An 18,377-nucleotide genomic window follows, 5' to 3' on the forward strand; every position below is an offset into this window, starting at 1 on the left:
AAGAAAAAGCAAATATAATTCTTTTTACCCACATATTTACCAATTTCTGTGTTTAGGAATTTTTAATTCTTCAAACATTTTAAACTCTTAGGATTTTCTGTAGTACAAGGTTACTGTGACATATTGTCTCAACTTTTGCTTAACTGAGAATAATTTTTATTTGCTTCCATTTTAAAGGATAATTGCTCTGAATCTAGAAATCTTGGTTGTTGACCTTTTTTCTCTCTCATCACTTTTTGTCATTTCAAAGTCTGCTGACCTCCATTATTTGTTATAAGAAGTCTGCTATATTTTGTATCACTGTGTCATGTATCTAATGTGTCCTTTTTTAGGCTGAAGTAAAGTTTTCTTTTTATCTTGGGGCTTCAGGAGGTTTTACTATTCTGTGTATAGAAGTGGGTTTTTTATGTCTATGTGCTTGTAATTTGCTGAACATCTTGGATCTGTAAGTAAATGTTTTCCTTCAAAATAACCAGCATTATTCCTGCATATTTTTTTCTGCCTCCTACTTTCTCTTTATCTTGAAATCCAATTCCACCTACATTGGGCCACTTAATTTTTCCTTTCTAGTGGGGACACCTTGATGACTCAGTTGGTTAAGCATCTGACTCTTGGTTTCAGCTCAGGTCATGATCTTGCGATTCACAGTTTCAAGCCCTGTATTGGGCTCTGCACTAACAGTGTAAAGCCCATTTGGGATTCTCTCTCCTTTTCTCCCTGCCCCTCCCCAGCTCAAGCTTGCGCTCCCTCTCTCTCTCTCTCTCACTTTCTCTCTCTCTCTCAAAATAAATAAATTTTAAGAAAAAGTATTTCCGGGGTGCCTGGGTGGTTTAGTCAGTTAAGCATCTGACTTCGGCTCAGGTCATGGACTCACAGTTCGTGGGTTCAAGCCCCACGTTGGGCTCTGTGCTGACAGTTTGGAGCCTGGAGCCTGCTTCAGATTCTGTGTGCTCTCACTACCCCTCCCCTGTTCACACTCTGTCTCTCTCTCTCTCTCAAAAATAAATGAATAAACATTAAAAAGAAGTTTTAAGAAAAAAGAAAAAAATATCTCCTCTCAGGTGTCTGAGGATTTTTTGCTAATTTTCTTCAACTTTTTTTCTCTCTATTCTATAGGTCATATGTTCTTAATGTTCTATTGGTCAGGTTCTTTGATTATTCTGGTTTTAGTCAAGTTCATTGATTCTGCTTTTGTCATACTTTTCACTTCTAGACTTTAAATTTATATGGTTTTTATGGTTAACTTATATCTGTTGAAATCCTCTGTTGCTCACTTACTATGATAATTTTTCCTTAAATTATTTGAATATAATGTCCTTTCATGCTCCTAATATTCAAAATAACTACTGTGAAGTCTTTATCTGCAAAACACAGTATTTTTGGACCTCTCAGTTTCCCTTAACTGCATATTTTCCTAAATATGGTTCATGTTTTCCTAATTCTCTGAATGTCTATTATTTTTTGATTAATAAGTTAGACATTATAGATACAATGATATAATGCCCATATTCAGCTGTAACCTTCTGGAGGCTTTTCTTTTTCCCTAACAAGAAATTAAGTAACCTGGGAACAAACTGTAAGCTTTATTTCCTCTACAATGTGCCACATCTCTCTCTGCTCAATTAACGTCTTCCAACTGCTGAATCTTTAACCAGATTCCCTGATGTAATGTAGCATTCATGCAAGGGTTTAGGCAGAGATAGTACTTAGATTTCAGGGTACAATCTATCTGCAACTTCCTTGTTTCTGAAGATTCCTCTTTAATTTCCAGTTGCAGCCAGTCTCAGGCTCTATATTCTGATAACTGAAAACAGTAGGGCTTTGGATTTCGGCTGCCTGAATTGCACATGGTTAGAAAATATTCTCCAAAAAAAAAAAAAAATTGTCAAACTCACAAGTCTCACACCTGTCTTTCAGTGGTGTCACCCTACTTTTTTGCCCCATGGGGGTATTTCTGGACTATGCATATTTTAGCAATCAGTCAAATATGTGTAAAATTAATCATCAGATTTTAGGCTTTACCACTTTCACAGCTCTCTTACTTTCAGGGTTTCCCTCTTAAATTTCCAGTGATTCTCATCCCTGAAATCTGTTCTCTGACAGACTGAGTCAGTAAAGCTGCAATTTTCCACAGCTATTTCATTCTGCCACAACTGTGGAAGTAGAGGAGCAACCTGAGACTAGAAAGACATAAACTCACAATTCTTATCTGTTAAAGCTGCAATTTTTCAAGAGTAAACTCTCCTCTGGCTTCTTTCTTTTAAATGTGTTCTAGTGCCACTAAATACACACACACACACACACAAATATAATATGTATAAATGTCTATATATAATGTATTACATATTTTTACATACTGTATATTTAATAACATTAATATATATTTACTAATATGTTCCATATTTTACAATTTCTATTTCACTTTATTTTCATATGGCTATATTCACTTTATTGTCAATGCTTCCTCTGCCCTCCATCTTTCTTTTGATTTGGTTCTATATTTATATATTTTCTACCGATGATAGACTTTTTAAAAAATACCTTTAATTGGCATCAACTGTCAATAGAAAACTTTCCACGTTATATTAGCAAACAATGCATCTTGCTATTCCACTGGTAATAGTCTATGGTCTTGAGATATTCCTGTCTGTTTTTGTTATTGCTTGACGTTAAAAGTATATTTCTTCAACACTTTAGACACTCTTTGTGGTAACTAATTATTTTGTTTGGAGTTGATGCATACACTAAAGATTGTCAGAAGGTAAACATTATCTAAAAGGCTTTTGCTGTCCACTTCAAAAACTAGCAAAATTAGGAAACTTAAAGGCTTCCATCTTCCCCAAAGAAGGTCTGTCTTTTTTAATTTATTTTTCTAAAAGACAAAAGACCAGGTCTTCATCTTCTTTTTTCTCTATTACGCACATATACAGGAAATTTTAAAAAACTGAAAAAAATTCTACTAACCTTTACAGTGCCGCAATCACACTGTTCACCCTGTTCCAACAGTCCATTGCCACATATTATTCTGTCCTGTTGTTTATAAACTGGCATTTCAGGAAGGATGCTCTGAAGACATCCAAAGGTGGAATGTGAAGCCAAGTATTTAAAGTCATCCAATGTACAGGTGCTAAAATCCTTTACGCCCCCAGACTGCCTAAAATATTTAAAAAATGGGTATGACAAAAATCATCGCTGTATATCTCTGCATTTCCACTAATGTATGGTGTTTTAGAAAGAGATTTAAAGAGCATTATGGTGAAAAAAGCTAATTTTGAAAAATATTTATTGCATTGCTAATATATTTTACCGTATTTTTAAATTTTCACCATGAAGGTTCTTGAAATGAAAAAAAATCGAAAATATTTTTACTGCTATCCATCCTATTTTAAACAAGATGTATTATTTACCTGTCTTATGACCTTTATTAAACCTTTAAACATAAGAACTGTGTTCATTTTATTTATTTTGCCAATGACAAACAACTGAATTTTAAATGTTTAACTTAATAAGTATATTTTAGAGCTTTTGTTCAACATAATTAAACATTTTTCAAATGAAAACTTGTCGTCTGAACTACACAATGGGAGGGGCACTATAAGTACCTGACTTGACAGTGAGAGAACTGTTAGCTCTGGTAATAGCTCAGCATCCAACTAGAATATTAGAAAGAATCTGATTTGTTTGCACGTATAGGAGGATTAGGAGGAATTTGACGGAGGAACAAGGGGGAGAAGAAGGGCGGAAATGGTGGGGGAAAGGGAGAGAGGCAAACCATGAGAGACTCTTGAATGCTGACAAAAACTGAGGACTGATGGATGTGGGGGGGAGGGGGGATGGGCATGGAGGAGGGCACTTGTGGGGATGAGCACTGAGTGTTATGTGGAAACTAATTTGACAATAAACGATTTGTAAAAAAAAAAAAAAAAAAGAATCTGATTTAAGAGTAAAGATTATGTTCTAGACCAGAGGGTGACAAACTTTTTCTGTAAAATGCCAGACAATAATTATTATAGACTAATATGCCATAGACTGTGCTACAACTACTCAACTCTGCTACTGTAGTGTACTACAATGTAAAAATGCTTTTGTAAAAGCAACCATAAACAATATGTAAAACAATAAGCCTGGCTGTATTTCAATAACATTTTATTTACAAAACCAGCTACTACTGAATTTGGCTTGGGGATTGTTGTTTGCTGATTCTGCCCTAACTGGAATCTACTCTATCTCAATTCCAGTAGAGCCTACATTCAAGCCCTGACAAGATCCCCAGAAGAGAGTGAATTTGGAAGTTCAATCCTGCCAAGTTAGAGGGGTTTCAAGGTACCCTGAATCCACATTAACAAAGCATAAAACCAAGCATATGAAATTCAAAATAATTAGCCAATAATTGAATTTCCAAGAATCAATGCTTTTCAGAGGAAGGTAGGAGCATCCAAGCTTTCTATTGTATTATCAACGACATTGAATATGCTAATAATAATAATAATAGAAACACAAAAATTAAAAATGTGATCCATAGTCAATGTAAAAAATAGAGCAATCAAAAGAAATCAAAACTGAGATGGCCAGGCATTAGATTTGGCATACAAATACCTAAATTAAAGCACAATAAATATTCAAATAATTAAAGAAAAATGTTTAAATAATTCAGAGTCATAGATTCAACACTAAAAATAGAGCACATATAATTCAATTTACATAAAGTTCTGAAAGAAAACTAATTGTAGTAAATCAGGCCAGTTGTTGCCTAGAGCAAGGATAAAAGGTAGAAGGACAATAAGAGTCACAAAGGAACTTTTGCGGAGATGAAACTGTTGCATAGCCTCACTGATACTGCAGTTCAAAGATTTATATGTATTTGTCAAAAGTCACAAACTTGTACACTTATGGTGCACAAATTTAATCCAGACAAAAAATCATACCTTGACACACTTGAATTTTTATAAAGCATATAAATAAAACACTCAAAACTATGGTGAAAGAATGAATATTCTTCTGAGTAACCACTTATCCCAGGGAAGAAGAAATAAATTTAGTTATTATCTATTTTGTGCTTTACAAAAATTTGGGGTATCATAGATTCAGTAATCAAATGATAAAATGAAATAATGAGAAAATATACTGAGCTGATTTGGTCACTGTTTGCAACATATTTACTGAGCACTCTCCTAGGCAATAGGTGTGTAGTAAAAAGTAGACCAAGTACCTCTTAGGGGCAAAAAGCATGAACATCAGGGGGAAAAAAATATAAAACAAGTAGAATGTTGAAATGATGAAAAAACCAACAGATGGGGTGCCTGGGTGGCTCAGTCACTTGAGCATCTGACTCTTGATTTGGGCTCAGGTCATGATTTCATGTTTCATGGGATTGAGCTCCATACTGGATTCTGACTGCTTGGGATTCTCTCTCTTCCTCTCTCTCTATTCCTCCCCCAGTTGTGCATTTGCTTGCTCTCTTGCTCTCTCCCTCTCTGCTTTCTCTCAAAATAAATAAACTTTAAAAAACATATTTAAGAAATAAAGGAATATGTATTATTAATGGAGCTAAAGCAAAGGGGTTTTTTTCCCCTTTCTAGTAGCCTTTCTCTCAATAGGTCATGGTGTTATTATTTATTTACAATTTATTGTCTTCCTAAATAAAAAAAATCTTAATTGAAACTATTAACATGAATTATACTACTCATCCCTATCCCAATGCCAGTTTTAAATGCAAATATCAAAGCATTTAATTTAGCTTTATAGTACAATCACTGAAATTACACAATTCATATAGCTTTTCCCTAGAGGGTGCTTTCAATCTGGCCAGGGGAGAAAAATACAAGTCAGGCTGCAGAATGCAAGAAGGACTACGAGAGTTTCCCCTGGCATGGAGAGGCATGGGGGGAGGTAGTGGGCCTATTTTGGTTTGTGTTCTGTTGTACTTGAAAAATGTATATTCTGTGGTTGTTAGGTACAGTGTTCCATAATTGTCCATTACCTCAATTTGGTTAATGGAAGTGTAAAAGTTCCTAACCAACAAAAACAACAATTTTTTAAAAGGAATATGTGTAATAAAGAAAATTATCTTACACTGCTTTAGGTGACATTGTGCAAACATCTCCTGAGCAAAAACAAGTGTCAGGATTGTCGTAACTCAGTCCCAGATTAAAGCCGAGCAACTGCACGATACTGATAGTATATGACTCCAGGGATAAGCCCTCTGGATACTAAATACAAAGCAAAAGAAAAGAGTTAGCTAAGAATACTATACTATACTATAATAAAATTACTATAATAAAAAATGAACATATACAAAATAGATACTATTCTAAATAAAATTATAATAAAAAATTAGTACATAAAACTTGTTTTTAAAATCAATGCATCCAAGATGCCTGTGTAAATGCAATTATAGTGGAATTATATAAGCATTTGGATAATATATTTATTACACATGGATAAGTAAACATAGCTTAATTTCAAAATACTGTTGATGACAATATCAGCTATTTTAGCTAATCCAATCAAGTCTCAAACACCATACTATATTGCTTCTTTGAGTTATTTTAAACAAAATGACTTTAATGTTTTATTTCAATTATCAATTTTACATTCTCTCTGTAGTAGGTAGCCTCTAAAATGGATCCCAATGATACCTACTTCCTGGTATTCATGTTCTTGGGTAGTCCAACTCCATTGTGTGTAAGCTGGACTTATGACTTGCTTTTAACTAACTAAATGTAGAGGAACAGATGGCTCACCATTTCCAAGACAGATTATAAAAAGACTGACTTCTTGGGCGCCTGGGTGGCTTAGTCGGTTAAGCGTCCGACTTTCGCTTAGGTCATGATCTCACGGTTTGTGGGTTCGAGCCCCGCGTCGGGCTCTGTGCTGACTGCCAGCTCAGAGCCTGGAGCCTGTTTCAGTCTGTGACTCCCTCTCACTCTGACCCTCCCCTGCTCACGCTGTCTCTCTCTCTCGCCTAGAAATAAATAAAACATTAAAAAAAAAAAAAAAAAAAAGACTGACTTCTTGGATACTAGGTCTCAGTCTCTCTGTGGGAAGCCAGCTATTATGTCATGAAGTAGTCCTGTAGAGAGGCCCACAGGAATGAGTTTGGAAACAGATTTTCTGAGGTCTACCACAGCTAAATGACCAAGTTTGGAAGTGAATTCTGTCCATGTTGAACCCTGAAATAACTCTCTCAGCTGCTCCTTGATTGTTGACCCAAGAACTGTCTTGTTTTTATCTCTTTAAGTTTTGGTGTAATTGGTTACATAGCAACAGAAAACTAAAACACCCTCAATAGGTATATTGTTCACCTTTGGATAGTTTGCAATTTCTACACAAAGATGTTTCCAGCAGCTTCTTTCGTAATTCCCAAAACTTGCAAGCAACCACTATGTCCTTCAGCAGGTGAACAGATAAACTGTGGCACATTTCAGACATCAGAATGTTATTAAGCACTAAAAAGAAATGAGCTATCAAGTCATGAGAAGAAATGGAGGAAGCTTGAGTGCAAGTTACTAACTGAAAAAAAGCCAGTCTGAAAAGTCTACATTATTGTAGAATCCAACTGTATGACTTCCAGAAAAAAACAAAATTGTGGAGACAATAAAAAGCTCTGTGGTTGCAGACAGAGAGGGGAGAAATTAATTGGCGGAACACAGAAGTTTTTAGGGGAGTGAAAACACTTGGTATAAGACTATAATGATGGATGCCTACCATCTTTTGTCCAAACTTATATACAACACCAAGACTGGACCCTAAGGTAAATTATGGACTTTGGGTGATTGTGATAGGTTAATGTAGGTTCATCCTTAGTACAAAAATATACCATTCTGGTGAGGGATGTGGATGATGCAGGAGGCTGTGCATGTTAGGGGGCAGGAGGTATATGGGTAATCTGTGTACCTTCCCCCTCAGTTTTGTGGTAAACCTAAAACTGTTCTAAAAAAAATAGTCTTAAAAAAAGGTAGCGGGTTCCTAATGACCTAGGCTAAAGCACTGTGAGCAGATGGCAAATAAAGAAGAGTTCAGAGAAGGTATCCATGATCCATGAAGATGTTTCTAAATTTTCCATCCCACAATATTGTGCTGGCCTGCTTAATGCTCAACTACAGACACTATGAGTGATCAACTGGTGCATAAGACACTTGAGTCCACTTTCAGAGAAAAGTAATTTCATTTAGTTTAAAACTGCTTGAATTCAAGCTGTACCTTCTTCCTCCATCCCAGCTTTTCATCAAAAGTAGTTCTTAGGATTATAAAGAAGGCCTTGTTAGGACATTCCTCAACCCCTCTAGAGTTACAGAGATCATTAATATTGACTAAGAAACACATTTCACTTCTCACAAGACAAAATGCTAGTCTCTTTAAAAGAGCATTCAATATAACTTTCAATGTTCCTGATAAGTCCTGGACAGCTAGTTCAATTAGAGATATAATGGTCTCCTCAAACAATTCCTTTTCAAATTCTAGTCCTGCAAACAGATTCCTAAATGAGTTTCTCTATTGCCCAAGACTTTAATCTGTCTTAATTCAAGGATGCTTGACTAACTTACACCTCACATCGACATGAAAAACTTTCTCATTACCCTTTCCAACATTTGACGGGAATAGGTCTTGCCTTCATATATAGAAAGACTCATTATATATGAGGTGCTTTAATTTAGTTATAGACTGGCCTACAAGACTTCTTATACTTCTACCTGTATTTCTCCCTTTTACTCTCACAATAAAACGTTTTCTTTTCGCACAACTTATGCCCTACTCTATAAAAGTCTCCTCTTGTATTAGCCCTTTAATTTGGTAATATGTATCAAATTGTATTAATGGGTTAATTGTATTAATGATGTCTTTTATTTTCTGTATTGTGATGCTTTAATATCTGGGGCTTTGCCAATGCTAGACTTCCTCTCTCAGGGTTACTTAATTTCTTAAGATAGTCAACAACTTAATGCAAGTGTAACTTTCATATGCAAACCAATCAACCTGGAGCCCATATGCCTTACCCCCTCTTTTATTAGACTCATATACCCTAGGCCACTCTTCACCTGCCTAAAATACACCAGAGTTAGATACCAGACAACTTGGTACAGCCTCTATACAAGAAAGACTGCTGAAATTATTCAAATGAGCCAATCCAAGACCTGCTTACCTTGCCTTACCCATTCCTCCCCAAAGAAACAATAACAGAGGTTCAAGTTCATATTTCCCCTTTGCTCACTACACCGCCTGAACAACATTCGTGCTTCCTGTTATGGTCCCTGCATGGTGTGCCTTCTGTTTCTAGGGAACTGTATGATAAACTTAATCCTACATGACAGTCATTAACACGTCTGTATGTCTTTTAATATCTGGTGAAAATAAACCCTAGGTAACCTTAAAATTTTGTCCATCTAAATGGGTAAGGGGCATTAAGGAATCTACTCCTGAAATTATTGTTGTACTATATGTTAACTAACTTGGATATAAATTTTAAAAATAAATTAAATTTAAAAATGTTTTCCATCTAGATTAGTTATACTTCAGTTCAGTTAGTTATGTCTAGTTAATTAAAACCACACTAAAACTAAATCAGTTGTAAATGTATACTATAAACTCTAGGACAAAAGCTCAAGAAGATTTTTTTATATAATAGCTTGGTTTTGATATGATATGAAGCTTAACTGATATGAAAAGAGAGGAGAGGAAATGGAATCCTATGAAATGTACAATGAAAACTATAAAAGGCTAAAGAGAGAGAGAAAGATTAAAAAAGAAAAAAGAAACTGGACAATGAATAGAAAATAGACAAAATTCAACATCCATTTATGATTAAATTTGCTCAACAAAGTGAGTTTAGAGGGAACAAACCTTAACATAATAAAGGCCATTTATGGCAAGCTCACAGCTATCATACTCAAAGATGAAAAACTGAGAGCTTTTTCTCTAAGATTACAAACAGGACAGGAATCCCATTCTTGTTACTTTTATTTAACACAGTATTGAAAGTCCTAGACAAAGAAATTAGGCAAGAGAAAGAAGGTATCCAAATTGGAAAGAAGTAAACAGTGACTATTTGCAAATATAGAAAATCCTAAAACTCTACCACACACAAAAAAAAACTATTAGAACTAATAAACAAATTCAGTAAAGCTGCAGTGTACAAAATCAATATATAGAAACCTCCTGCATTTCTATACACTAATAACTATCAGAAAGAGAAATTAAGAAAACAATCCCATTTAGGGGTGCCTGGGTGGCTCAGTTGTTAGGTGTCTGACTTCGGCTCAGGTCATGAACTCACAGTGCATGAGTTCAAGCCCCACATTGGGCTCTGTGATGATAGCTCAGATCCTGGAACCTGCTTTGGATTCTGTCTCCCTCTCTCTCTGTTCCACTTCCACCGGAGCTCTGCCCCTCTCTCTCACTTTGTCTCAAAAATAAATAAAGATTTAAAAAGCTTTTTAAAAGAAAACAATTCCATTTATAATTACATTGAAAAGAATAAAATACCTGGGAATAATTTTAAAAATTTTATTTAATGTTTATTTTTGAGAGAGAATGAGACTGAGCATGAGCAGGGGAGACAGACAGAATCTGAAGCAGGCTCTAGGCTCCAGGCTGTCAGCACAGGGCCTGACCTGGGAATCAAAGCCATAAACTGTGAGATCATGACCTGAGTCGAAGTCGGACACTTAATCGACTGAGCCACCCAGGCGCCCATTACCTAGGAATAAATTTAAGTAAGGAGATGAGAAACATGCACATTGAAATTATAGGACATTGATGAAAGAAACTGAAGATGATACAAATAAATGGAAAGATATTCTATGACTGGAAGAATTAACACTGTTAAAATGCCCATACTCCCCTTACCCACTTAGAGAGTCAATGCAATCCCTGTCAAAAATCTAATGGTACTTTCATAGAAGTAGAAAAAACAATTCTAATATTTTTATGGAACAACAAAAGACCTCCATTAGCCCAACCAATCCTGAGAAAGATGAGCAAAGCTAGAGGGGGAGCTAAGATGGAAGAGTAGCAGGGGGGGCCCTAGACTTGCCTTTTCCCTCTAATACAGCTAGATAAATGCCAAATCATTCTGAACACCCAGGAAATCAATATGAGGACAGAAAGAACAAACTGCACAACTATAGGGAGAAAAGAGGTCACATCATGGAAGGTAGAGGATTCAGAAATGTGATTGAGGGGGAGAAAAGAATCACCAATGCAGGGAAGGGGAGGAAGAGGAGAGATGAAAGAGAGAGAGAAAATAGGGTACAGGGCATTGCACAATAAAAACACATCCCCAAAACCACTGATGGGGAAAATAAGAGGGACTGATGATTCCAAGTTTTTATAAGCTGTAGAACCCAAAGTCTCAAGTTTTATAAGTCCACATCAACACAGGGTGGTGCCTGGTGGGTGTAGAGGTGCTTTAGTGGAGAAGGGGTGCAGAGGCCTGGGAGTAGATAGCATGGTCTGAATATCCCTTGGGTCGCACTGGGAGAGAGAGTTCCCCTCTTAGAGTGCATTTGGAAAAGGTGGAACTGCCTCTCTGGAGATAAAAGAGCTGGCAGGCACCATTGAGCTGCCCCATTCATTAGTATAGGAACAGAGGCACCTGCTGAGGGCAGCTAGCCTGGACTCTAGCTTTGTGCTGTGCTTTACCATAAACTTCAAGCCCCCGTACATTCATGCAACTGCTCTTCTATGACAAACTGGCACCAGTCACAGTACAGTGAGACCTGCCCCAGAAGATCAGCACAAATCTCTCAAAATTTGGAGTTTTGAAACACAGTTGGTGGGTCAGAGATAAAACACAGGAGCACTATTATACCAGGTGGGCAGATGGCTCAGACAAAGACAGGGTGAAGTAAGGGATCTGAGGGATGCCCAGAAGAAATGAGGGGAGGTTATTTGCTCTTCTCTGTGGGCTTGTGAACACTGGTGGGCATGAACTCCCCTCTCCAAGAAAAGAGAAGTGGCTGATGCAATTTTTACCCCTGCCTACCAGCACTGATGGTCTTCAGTGAACAGCACACACTTGTCACCACATAGTGGACAAAGTCCAAATAATCCCCACTGCAGACAAGGAGAAGCCCTTCAGAGGACTTATCGGAGGGAAAGAGCAGTGAGAACACAATAGCAAAGTGCACACAGCATATACCAGAAGCACTTCCTGACGTGAAAGGCGCTGGACAGTATACGAATTCATATTTATCAGTAATCACTCTGAATATGAGTGGACCAAATGCTCAGATCAAAGGACATATGGTATCATATGGATTTTTAAAAATGAGACCCATCTATATTGTGCCTACAAGAAAGAGACTCATTTTAGACCTGACACTTGCAGAGTGAAAGGGAGAGGTTGGAGAACCATCTGTCACACTAATGGACATCAAAAGAAAGCAGCAGTAGCTGTACTCATATGAAACAAACTAGATTTTAAAGCAAAGACTGGAACAAGAGATGAAGAATGGGACTATATCATAATAAAGGGGTCTATCTGTGAAAGCATGGAGCCTGCTTGAGATTCTCTCTCTCGCTCTGCCTCTTCCCTCACTCACATTCTCAAAAAAAAAAAAAAAAGTAGTAACAAACACAACAAAACTCATTGATAACAATACAATAATAGTGGGGACCTTAACACCTCACTTACAGAAATGAACTAAGCAGAAAATCAAAAAGGAAACAATGGCTTTGAATGACACACTGGACCAGATGGACTTAACACATATATTCATAATGTATCATCCTAAAGGAGAAGAAAACACATTTTTTTTCTAGTGCATATGGGACATTCTCCAAAAGAGATCACATACTGGGTCACAAATCAGGTCTCAACAATACAAAAAGGCTGAGGTCAGAACATGCATATTTTCTAACCACAAAGCTATGAAACTTAAAGTCAACCACAAGAAAACATTGGAAAGACCGAAAATAAATGGAAGATAAAGAATATCCTACTAAAGACTTAATGGGTTAACCAGGGAATTAAAGAAGAAATAAAGGAATATATGGAAGCCGAAGAAAATGAAAACATAGTAGCCCATAACCTTTGGGGTACTGCAAAAGCAGTCCTAAGAGGGAAGTATATAGCAAAAGCAACACAGGGCTTTTTCAAGAAGAAAGAAAAGTCTCAAACACACAACCTAACCTTATTCCTAAAGTAGCTAGAAAAGGAATAGCAAATAAAGCCTAAATTCAGCAGAAGGGAAATAATATAAACTAGAGCAGAAATAAATGATACAGATAGAGGGCAAGATGGCGGAGAAGTAAGGAGCTCCGTACTTGCACTCGCGCCCATACATCACACAGAAAAGATCTGAAGCCACTGGAAACCTTACAAAACCTGAGAGATTGGGAGAAAAAGGACGCAGAACCCACTGAGAGAGCCTTCNAAAAAACAGTAGAACAGATCGATTAAACTAGGAACTGGTTCTTTAGAAAAATTAATAAAATTGATAAACCCCTAGCCAGATTTACCAAAAAGAAAAAGGATCTAAAGTAAATTCACAAAGGAGAGAATATCACAGAAATACAATTATAAGGGAATATTATGAAAAATTGTATGACAACAAATTGGACAATTAAGACAAATGGATAGAATTTTCCATAGAAACATATGAACTACCAAAAACTGAAACAAGAAGAATAGAAAATATGAACAGAACATACCCATAACCAGCAAAGACTGAATCAGTAACCAAACATTTCCCAACAAACAAAAGTCCAGGGACAGATGGCTTCCCAGGGTACTTCTGCCAGAATTTAAAGAAGAAATAATACCTGTTCTTCTCAAACTGTTCCAAAAAAGTGGAAATGGAGGGAAAACTTCCAAACTCATTCTATGAGGCCAGCATAACCTTAAATCCAAAACCACATAAAGACTCCACTAAAATAGAAAGTTAAGAGGCCAATATCCTTGATTAACATGGATGCAAATATTCCTAACAAGAAACTAGTGAAACATATCCAACAGTACATTAAAAGAATTACACACCACAATCAAATAGGATTTATTCGTGGGCTGCAAATGTTTCAATATTTGCAAATCAATCAGTGTGATATACCACATTAATAAAGAAAGAATAAGAACCATATGATCCTTCCAAAAGATTCAGAAAAAGCATTTGACAAAATACAGCATCCATTCTTCATAAAAACCCTCAACAAAGTAGGGACAGAGGGAACATACCTCAATGTCATAAAAGCCATATACCAAAAACCCACAACTAATATCATCCTCAATGGAAAAGCCCGAGAGCTTTTCCTGTATGGTTAGGAACAAAACAAAGATGTCCGCTCTCACTACTGTTATCTAAAATAGTACTGGAAGTCTTAGACTCATCACTCAGACAACAAAAATAAATAAAAGGCATCGAAATCAGCAAGGAAGAAGTCAAACTTTCACTATTTGCAGAGGACATGATACTCTATGTAGAAAACCCAAAAGATTCCACCAGAAAATTGCTAGAATACACAAATTCAACCAAATCATAGGATACAAAATCAACATACAGAAATTTGCATTTCTATACACCAGTCTATAATGAAGCAGAAGTAAGAAATCAAAGAATTGATTTCATTTACAAATGCATCAAAAAACGTAAGATACCTAGGAATAAACCTAACCAAAGAGGTAAAAGATCTTTCCTCTGCAAACTATAGAACACTGATGAAAGAAATTGAAGATGACACAAAGAAATGGAAAAACATCCCATGCTCATGGATTGGAAGAACAAATATTGTTAATATGTTTATACTACCCAAAGCAATGTACACATTTGTTGCAATTCCTATCAAAATACCAACAGTATTTTTCACAGAGCTAAAACAAATAAACCTAAATTTTGTATGGAATCACAAAAGACCCCAAGTAACTAAAGCAATCTTGGAAAAGAGAAGCAAAGCTGGAGGCATCACAACTCCTGACTTCACGTATAAAGCTGTACTCATCAAGACAGTATGGTACTGGCACAAAAACAAACATATAGATCCATGGAATAGAATAAAAACCCTGAAATGAACCCATGACCTTATGGTCAATTAATTTTCAACAAAGCAGGCAAGAATATCCAATGGGAAAAAAAGGGTGTCTTCACAAATGGTGTTGGGAAAACTGGACAGCAACATGCAGAAGAAGGAACCTGGACCACTTTCTTACACCATATGCAAAAATAAACTCAAATGGATGAAAGACCTAAATGTGAAACAGGAAAACATCAAAATCCTAGAGGAAAACACAGGCAACATCATCTTTGACATCAGCTCTAACAACTTCTGGTATCTAGTAAGATACTATCTCCAGAGGCAAGGGAAACAAGGAAAAATGAACTCTTGGGACCTCATCAAGATGAAAAGCTTCTGCACATCAAAGAAAGCAATCAATAAAACTAAAGGCAACCTATGGTATGGGAGAAGATATTTGTAAATGATACATCTGATAAGGGGTTAGTATCCAAAATCTATAAAGAACTTATCAAATTCAATACATATATATACACTAGCAGAGAAAAATTGGAAGATAAATTTAAAGAATACCAGTTGCAATGGCAACAGAACATATAAAATCACTATGAATAAATTTAGCAGGAGATGTATGAAATCTCTACAGAGAATTTTTTAAAGACATCAGTAATGGAGAGATAAACAATGTTAGTGGACAGGAAGATCCCATGTTATTGAAATGTCAAGTTTCCCCTAATTCATTAATAAATTATACACCTCCCTATCAAAATTTAAGCAAGCGTGTGTGTGTGTGCGTGTGTGTGTAATTAGAAAAGCTGGGTTTTTTTTAAATGTTTTTTATTTATTTGTGAGAGAGAGACACCGCATGAGCAGGGCAGGTGCAGACAGAGAGGGAGATACAGAATCTGAAGCAGGCTCCAGGCTCTGAGCTGGCTGTCAGCACAGAGCCCAGCATGGGGCTCAAACCCACAAACCGTGAGATCATGACCTGAGCCGAAGTTGGACGCTTAGCCGACTGAGCCACCAGGTGCCCCTAGAAAAGTTGGTTTTAAAATCTATATGAAAATGCAAAGTTGTGCACAGACAATTTTGTACTGACAAAGAACAGAGGACTTAAACTATCTTGATTTCAAGACATTTAATAAAGCCACCATATTCAAGGAAGTAATTCTTAACTTTTATCAAAAATTCTTAACTTAAAAAAAACTTTTAGAATATTATGATTGGTAGTGATCTTATTTATTTATTTATTTCTGAGAGAGAGAGAGACAGTGTGAGTAGGAGAGGGGCAGAGAGAGAGGGAGACAGAATCCGAAGCCGGCTCCAGGCTCTGGGCTGTCACACAGAGAATGATGTGGGGCTCCAACTCACAGACCACGAGATCATGACCTGAGTCAAAGTCAGAGGCTCAACTGACTGAGCCACCCAGGCACCCCAGATCTTATTTTAAATATCTGTCAGTAGCAATTTGCTTCATTGTACTTGCTACTAAAACACAACCAATTGTGCAAGTGGATCAGTAAAAAAATCATAGTGCAGACTTTTGAAGTACTCTCATTTAGTTCCGTTCTCTACTTTTTACATAACTTGTAAAAGGAATATAATTCTGTAATAGGAGCTCATTTTAGCTTTGCCAGAAAACAATAATTATGAATATTTGATGGCTGTTTCTTCCTCCAACAGTCTGCTTATCCCAAACATAATAAAGAATTGAATGCAATAATAAAAGTTACATTAAAAAAGAAAAAAATAACAAGTCATGTAATAAAAAAGCACACACATTTATACCAATTATTAATATTGTAAGAAGCTGATATGTTTAATAATTAACATTAAAATTATATTGGTTATATAATAAATATTGATACAAGCATGCCACTGTTCAAAACAATTAAACTTTCACTTAAAAAGTCAAATATGGTTTTTAAAAATAATATGGCATTGTGCTCAGGTTAATTTAAAGATGTTCTGTTTTTAAAAGTAATTATATACAGTTTAATAAGTATGTTCCAAATTAGTAACATAAAAACTATTAAAGGATGAGTAAACTAAGTAATATATATATATATATTCATGCTTTAAAATATTTAGTAAACCTTAAAAAATGAAAATAATGAGGAGTTGGAAATAATTACATACCAGAGCAACTCCTGCAGCATAATTCTTATTACATATTTTTCCAGGAAATGTGGCTCCTATAAAACTAGGATGTCTCTTGAAGCTAAAAAATAATAATTTTCCTCAGAATGGCATTTAAGAATGGTATTATTAATGATAATCATTTTCATAGCAACAATTACTAAATAATTACTATGTCCTAAGCACCATGCTACTCTGAACTAAACTATTTAAATACGTTTTTCAAATCTCCAATGTTAAGAATATTTCAATATTTTGTAAATTGTAAATTTAATAAAAATCCAGAAGTATAATAAGGATAAGGCCTAACAGTTTATGTAAAAGGCTACTACACTAATGTTTATAGTTTTTATGCTGGTTTCCTTTTGTTGTTTAATTTTTTTAATGTTTTATTTATTTCTGAGAGAGAGAGAGAGAGAGACACTGTGAGCAGGGGAGGGTCAGAGAGAGAGGGAGACACAGAATCTGAAGCAGGCTCCAGGCTATGAGCTAGCTGTCAGCACAGAGCCCGACGCGGGGCTCGAACCCACAAGTCATGAGATCATGACCTGAGCCGAAGTTGGACGCTTAACCAACTAACCCACCCAAGCACCCCTCTGGTTTCCTGTACATTCAACTTTCTGTCACCTCCTTATTCACTTATCCTTTAAGATGCATAGATTTTTCTGTGCATTATAGAGCATGTATAAATTCTATATATTGATGTTATTAAAAAGATGAGAGACAAAAATGTAGAGAGAGCAAGTAGTATAACAAGGAATACCAAAGAAATTATATCACTCATAATTAACCTTCTTTAGTTATTTCAGTGCTTTTATGTAATTTTACTTTCATCAGGTCATTTTATGTCAGTTGATAAAAGTTTTTAAGTTTTGCCTCACATTAGCTCCTTGAAGAAAAAGACTTTTAATTTATATGTTTTTCCCATCCTATGTTTTCTATCAAATTTATAGAACACAGTATATATTCATTAAATGCTTATTTTTCATAATTAACCATGAAATCATTTTGGGTTATTCCTTTAATGCTATACAAAAATGAAATACTATACTCACGCAAATAAGTATGCAATATGATGAGATTGGAACACATGTTTGTATTTCCATTCTAAAAATCTAGATAATATAATATTGGGATTCCCTGTAGTAGAAATTTTGTTTTTATTTGACCAGATTTCTATGGAGGATATTACAACAGTCAGTTTTAACTGTGAAAGAATCTAAAAAAAAAATAATAATAAATTTTAAGTAAATTTTAGATAAATTTTAAATAAATTATATTAAACGTGTATA

General features: G+C 35.6%; 1 protein-coding gene across 5 annotated transcripts in view; it reads right to left on the bottom strand.

Moving 5' to 3' along the window:
* LOC144235920 (disintegrin and metalloproteinase domain-containing protein 5-like) overlaps positions 1 to 18,377 on the bottom strand; it is a 112,753-nt gene that overhangs the window by 52,614 nt on the left and 41,762 nt on the right. For all 5 annotated transcript variants that reach the window (XM_077769532.1, XM_077769533.1, XM_077769531.1 and 2 more), the window contains 4 exons: positions 18,141 to 18,304; positions 17,086 to 17,167; positions 6,073 to 6,209; positions 2,965 to 3,154 (listed from right to left, as the gene is read on the bottom strand). In XM_077769532.1, coding sequence (XP_077625658.1) covers positions 2,965 to 3,154; positions 6,073 to 6,209; positions 17,086 to 17,167; positions 18,141 to 18,304 — 573 coding nt within the window. The remainder of the gene's footprint in view (positions 1 to 2,964; positions 3,155 to 6,072; positions 6,210 to 17,085; positions 17,168 to 18,140; positions 18,305 to 18,377) is intronic.

Source organism: Crocuta crocuta, unplaced genomic scaffold (assembly GCF_008692635.1).
Source record: "Crocuta crocuta isolate KB4526 unplaced genomic scaffold, BGI_CrCroc_1.0 scaffold698, whole genome shotgun sequence".
Taxonomy (NCBI): Eukaryota; Metazoa; Chordata; class Mammalia; order Carnivora; family Hyaenidae; genus Crocuta; species Crocuta crocuta.